Source organism: Scomber japonicus, chromosome 7 (assembly GCF_027409825.1).
Source record: "Scomber japonicus isolate fScoJap1 chromosome 7, fScoJap1.pri, whole genome shotgun sequence".
NCBI classification, from domain to species: Eukaryota; Metazoa; Chordata; class Actinopteri; order Scombriformes; family Scombridae; genus Scomber; species Scomber japonicus.
This window is the reverse complement of record NC_070584.1, coordinates 34,119,971-34,126,594: the sequence shown is the minus strand read 5'-3', so window position 1 is coordinate 34,126,594 and position 6,624 is coordinate 34,119,971. Positions and strand designations below refer to the sequence as shown.

General features: G+C 40.1%; 1 protein-coding gene across 1 annotated transcript in view; it reads left to right on the top strand.

Annotated features, from left to right (window-relative positions):
* Positions 1–3,178, top strand: part of trmt1l (tRNA methyltransferase 1-like) — a 15,962-nt gene extending 12,784 nt beyond the window's left edge. The window contains exon 16 of the mRNA XM_053322694.1: positions 2,586–3,178. Within this exon, the coding sequence (XP_053178669.1) occupies positions 2,586–2,775 (190 nt within the window). The 3' untranslated portion in view covers positions 2,776–3,178. The remainder of the gene's footprint in view (positions 1–2,585) is intronic.
* The last annotated feature ends 3,446 nt before the right edge of the window (positions 3,179–6,624 follow it).

The window sequence follows — 6,624 nt, the reverse complement described above, 5'->3', positions numbered from 1 at the left end:
TGTACTACAGTAAAGTAAAAGTACCTCAAACTCTACTGCAGTAAAGTAAAAGTACCTCAATCTGTACTGCAGTAAAGTAAAAGTACCTCAAACTGTACTGCAGTAAAGTACAAGTACCTCAAACTCTACTGCAGTAGAGTATAAGTACCTCAAACTGTACTGCAGTAAAGTACTAGTACCTCAAACTGTACTACAGTAAAGTAAAAGTACCTCAAACTGTACTACAGTAAAGTAAAAGTACCTCTAACTGTACTACAGTAAAGTAAAAGTACCTCAAACTATACTGCAGTAAAGTAAAAGTACCTCAAACTGTACTGCAGTAAAGTAAAAGTACCTCAAACTGTACTGCAGTAAAGTACAAGTACCTCAAACTGTACTGCAGTAAAGTAAAAGTACCTCAAACTATACTGCAGTAAAGTAAAAGTACCTCAAACTGTACTGCAGTAAAGTACAAGTACCTCAAACTCTACTGCAGTAGAGTATAAGTATCTCAAACTGTACTGCAGTAAAGTAAAAGTACCTCAAACTGTACTGCAGTAAAGTACTAGTACCTCAAACTGTACTACAGTAAAGTACTAGTACCTCAAACTGTACTACAGTAAAGTAAAAGTACCTCAAACTGTACTGCAGTAAAGTACAAGTACCTCAAACTGTACTACAGTTAAATACTAGTACCTCAAACTGTACTACAGTTAAGTACTAGTACCTCAAACTGTACTACAGTTAAGTACAAGTACCTCTAACTGTACTACAGTGAAGTAAAAGTACCTCAAACTGTACTGCAGTAAAGTAAAAGTACCTCAAACTGTACTACAGTCAAGTAAAAGTACCTCAACTGTAGTACAGTCAAGTAAAAGTACCTCAAACTGTACTACAGTAAAGTACCTCAAACTGTACTGCATTAAAGTACTAGTACCTCAAACTGTACTGCAGTAAAGTACAAGTACCTCAAACTGTACTGCAGTAAAGTACTAGTACCTCAAACTGTACTGCAGTAAAGTACAAGTACCTCAAACTGTACTACAGTAAAGTAAAAGTACCTCTAACTGTACTGCAGTAAAGTACAAGTACCTCAAACTGTACTGCAGTAAAGTACCTCAAACTGTACTGCAGTGAAGTACAAGTACCTCAAACTGTACTGCAGTAAAGTACAAGTACCTCAAACTGTACTACAGTAAAGTACTAGTACCTCAAACTGTACTGCAGTAAAGTAAAAGTACCTCAAACTCTACTGCAGTAAAGTAAAAGTACCTCAAACTCTACTGCAGTAAAGTAAAAGTACCTCAAACTGTACTGCAGTAAAGTACAAGTACCTCAAACTGTACTGCAGTAAAGTAAAAGTACCTCAAACTATACTGCAGTAAAGTAAAAGTACCTCAAACTGTACTGCAGTAAAGTACAAGTACCTCAAACTCTACTGCAGTAGAGTATAAGTATCTCAAACTGTACTGCAGTAAAGTAAAAGTACCTCAAACTGTACTGCAGTAAAGTACTAGTACCTCAAACTGTACTACAGTAAAGTACTAGTACCTCAAACTGTACTACAGTAAAGTAAAAGTACCTCAAACTGTACTGCAGTAAAGTACAAGTACCTCAAACTGTACTACAGTTAAATACTAGTACCTCAAACTGTACTACAGTTAAGTACTAGTACCTCAAACTGTACTACAGTTAAGTACAAGTACCTCAAACTGTACTACAGTGAAGTAAAAGTACCTCAAACTGTACTGCAGTAAAGTAAAAGTACCTCAAACTGTACTACAGTCAAGTAAAAGTACCTCAACTGTAGTACAGTCAAGTAAAAGTACCTCAAACTGTACTACAGTAAAGTACCTCAAACTGTACTGCATTAAAGTACTAGTACCTCAAACTGTACTGCAGTAAAGTACAAGTACCTCAAACTGTACTGCAGTAAAGTACTAGTACCTCAAACTGTACTGCAGTAAAGTAAAAGTACCTCAAACTGTACTACAGTAAAGTAAAAGTACCTCTAACTGTACTGCAGTAAAGTACAAGTACCTCAAACTGTACTGCAGTAAAGTACCTCAAACTGTACTGCAGTGAAGTACAAGTACCTCAAACTGTACTGCAGTAAAGTACAAGTACCTCAAACTGTACTACAGTAAAGTACAAGTACCTCAAACTGTACTGCAGTAAAGTACCTCAAACTGTACTGCAGTAAAGTACAAGTACCTCAAACTGTACTACAGTAAAGTACCAGTATCTCAAACTGTACTACAGTAAAGTACTAGTATCTCAAACTGTACTACAGTAAGGTAAAAGTACCTCTAACTGTACTACAGTAAGGTAAAAGTACCTCAAACTGTACTACAGTAAAGTAAAAATACCTCAAACTGTACTACAGTAAAGTAAAAGTACCTCAAACTGTACTACACTAAAGTAAAAGTACCTCAAACTGTACTGCAGTAAAGTAAAAGTACCTCAAACTGTACTACAGTAAAGTAAAAGTACCTCTAACTGTACTACAGTAAAGTAAAAGTACCTCAAACTGTACTGCAGTAAAGTAAAAGTACCTCAAACTGTACTACAGTAAAGTAAAAGTACCTCCATGTGTTCCTCTCCAGGCTGAATAAGTTCCTGCAGTACCTGACGGAGGCCGGCTTCCGGGTGAGTCGGACCCACTTCGACCCGACGGGGGTTCGAACCGACGCCACGCTGGTCCAGTTCAAATCTGTCCTGACCAAATACAGCGTGCCCACGTACGCCAACGCCGCCGCCGGCCAGAGCGGCGCGGGCGGCGAGACCGCGCTGTGAGGACCGACGGACTCCGGTTCCGGCTCCGGTTCCGGCTCCGGTTCCGACTCCGGTTCCGACTCCGGTTCCGACTCTGGTTCCGACTCCGGTTCCGGCTCCGGTTCCGACTCCGGTTCAGACTCCGGTTCCGACTCCGGTTCCGGCTCCGGTTCTGACTCCGGTTCCGGCTCCGGTTCTTTCTGCACTGAAACCTTCAAACTCCCGCCGACTGCTTCTTCCTGCTTTTAATATTTTACTAGAACAAAAAATAGAAACTTCTTAAATCCAGAAAAAAAACCAAAACTGACTTTGATTTAAAAAAGAAACCAAACTGAGCCTCCGGTCTATTTATTTCATTTTAGCTTTATGTTTTTTTCTTTATTAGCTGATTAATTGTATTTTTATGTTTCTCTTTTGCCTTTTTAAAAACTATAATAAAAAAATCTTTCTGCTAAAAAAAAAAACCTGAAGCTTGTGGATCTTTTTTTAGGGGTGTGATGTCATAGGGGTCACTAGAGGTCACTAGGGGTCAGTATGGGGGTTAAAGAGTGTCATAATAATAAAATAAAATATATTGTGATAAAAAGCTCTTTAACCCTCCTGTTGTCCTCAGGTCAAGGAGGACAACAGGAGGGAAGGGAGGAAAGAAGGAAGGAAAGGATGAATGGATGGAAGGAAGGAAAGGAAAGGAGTAAGGAGGGAGGGAGGAAAGACGGAAGGAAAGGAGGAAAGGATGAATGGATGGAAGGAAGGAAAGGAGTAAGGATGGAGGGAGGAAGGAAGGAAAGGAGGGAGGAAAGAAAAGAGGAAGGAAGGAAGGAAAGAGGCAAGGAAGAATGGAAGGAAGTGAGGCAAGAAGTATGGAAGGAGGGGAAGAACGAAGAAAAAATTGAAGGACGAAACGAAGGAAGGAAGGAATGAAAAAAAGGAAGGCAGGGAGGAAAAGAACACAGAAAGGAAAGTGGGCCGGATCGCACCCCTCGGCCGGCCGATTGTGGCCCACGGGCCTCATGTTTGACACCCCTGTTTTAAAACATTATATTTTGCATGCCTGGTCTCAATTTTTCTCTTTTACATTCATTTTTATTCCTTTTCTTTATGTTGACACTCGTTCTGTCTTATCAGCTTTAATTTACTTTGAATTACACTAATCTGCATAAAAGCTGCTTTATAAATTAATTAATTAATATTATTTAATTTATTGAAACAGAAAAATTCAACAGCAAAAACTGAAAAAAGAGAAATCCTGATCAGTTAAAGAGTTGTGAGGATATTTTGGTAAAAACTCTTTAACCCTCCTGTTGTCCTCAGGTCAAGGAAGGACAGGAGGGAAGGGAGGAAAGAAGGAAGGAAAGGAGTAAGGAGGGAGGGAGGGAGGGAGGGAGGAAAGGAGGAAAGAAGGAAGGAAAGGAGTAAGGAGGAAAGGAGGGAGGGAGGGAGGAAAGAAGGAAGGAAAGGAGTAGGGAGCGAGGATGAATGGATGGAAAGAAGGAAAGGAGTAAGGAGGGAGGGAGGGAGGGAGGGAGGGAAGAAGGAAAGAAGGGAGGAAAGGAGGATGGGACGATGGAAGGATGAATGGATGGAAGGAAGGAAAGAAGGAAAGAAAGGAGTAAGGAGGAAAGGAGGATGGAAGAAAGGAAAAAAGGAAAGGAGGATGGAAGGATGAATGGATGGAAAGGAGTAAGGAGGGAGGGAGGAAAGTTGGAAGGAAAGGAGTAAGGAGGGAGGGAGGAAAGGAGGATGGATGGAAGGAAGGAAAGGAGGAAGGAGGAAGAAAAGGAGGGAGTAAGGAAGGAGGGAAGGAAGGGAAGGAATAAGGAGGGAGGGAGGGAGGAAAAGAGGAAAGAAGGAAGGAAAGGAGTAAGGAGGTAAGGGGGAAAGGAGGATGGAAGGATGAATGGATGGAAAGGAGTAAGGAGGGAGGGAGGGAGGGAGGGAGGAAGGAAGGAAAGAAGGGAGGAAAGAAGGAAGGAAAGGAGGATGGAAGGATGAATGGATGGAAAGAAGGAAGTAAAGGAGTAAGGAGGGAGGATGGAAGGATGGATGGATGGAAGGAAGGAAGGAAGGAAAGGAGGGAGGAAGTGAGGAAAGAAGTATGGAAGGAGGGGAAGAACGAAGGAAATATTTAAGAATAAGGAAGGAAGGAAGGAAAGAAGGAACACTCAAAAGAGACGGGGTGAATTTGACATAAATGTAATTCCATACTCAGCCACTAGATGGCAGCAAACATCAGAGCTTCTTCAGTCTGTTACACTTATTATTAGTTTGTTTCTATTATAATTACAATTAATCAATTAATCAGTCAGCTGATTGACAGGAAGTTAGTCACGTGTCATTATGACGTCACACTGAACAAAACAACATGTAGTTAAACCTCCAGGAGCTGTGACTCACATCTCTCACTATTTATTTATAACTCTGAATCTAAAATAAACTAAACTGATTAAGATTAATAAATGTTAATGAGAATAATCACAAGCTGCAGTTAGAAATGTAACATTGATGACGTCACTCAGCTCATTTTCACAGAGCTTCACAAGTACTTCAAACTGTACTACAGTAAAGTATAAGTACCTCTAACTGTACTACAGTGAAGTACAAGTACTTCAAAATGTACTAAGTAAAGTACAAGTACCTCAAACAGTACTACAGTGAAGTACAAGTACTTCAAACTGTACTACAGTAAAGTACAAGTACCTCAAACAGTACTACAGTGAAGTACAAGTACCTCAAACAGTACTACAGTGAAGTACAAGTACCTCTAACTGTACTACAGTGAAGTAAAAGTACCTCAAAATGTACTACAGTAAAGTACAAGTACCTCTAACTGTACTGCAGTAAAGTAAAAGTACCTCAAACTGTACTACAGTGAAGTACAAGTACCTCAAACTACTGTTACAGTAAAGTACAAGTACCTCAAACAGTAAAGTACTAGTACCTCAAACTGTACTACAGTAAGTACAAGTACTTCAAGCTGTACTACAGTAAAGTACAAATACCTCAAACTGTACTACAGTTAAGTACAAGTACTTCAAGCTGTGCTACAGTAAAGTACAAATACCTCAAACTGTACTACAGTATGCTAAGTACAAGTACTTCAAGCTGTGGTACAGTAGAGTACAAGTACCTCAAACTGTACTACAGTAAAGTACTAGTACCTCAAACTGTACTACAGTAAAGTACAAATACCTCAAACTGTACTACAGTAGAGTACAAATACCTCAAACTGTACTACAGTAGAGTACAAGTACCTCAAGCTGTACTACAGTAAAGTAAAAGTACCTCAAACAGTAAAGTACTAGTACCTCCAACTGTACTACAGTAAAGTGCAAGTACTTCAAGCTGTGCTACAGTAAGTACAAGTACTTCAAGTTGTATTACAGTAAAGTACAAATACCTCAAACTGTACTACAGTAAGTACAAGTACCTCAAGCTGTGCTACAGTAAAGTACAAGTACCTCTAACTGTACTACAGTAAGTACAAGTACCTCAAACTGTATTAAAGTACAGCACTGGTGTAAATGTACTTAGTTACTTTAGTTACTTTAGTTACTTTTACTCAGGTTATTACAGTTTTCTATTTATAATTGAATTACAGCTGGATGACGTCATTATTTGAGCATCGTGGCTGATGAGTTTTAGACGCCTTTAGGGATAAACATGTGAGCTGGTGTGTGTGTGTGTGTGTGTGTGTATGTGTGTGTGTGCGCGTGTGCGTGTGTGTGTGTGTGCGTGCGTGTGTGCGTGTGTGTAAGAGTCACTGAATGACACAGAGTTCATAGGAGGAGGAGGAGGAAGAGGAGGGAGGAGGAGGAAGAGGAAGGAGGGCGTGTTCCTCTCTCTCTCTCCTTCACTGCTGCAGACCGATGT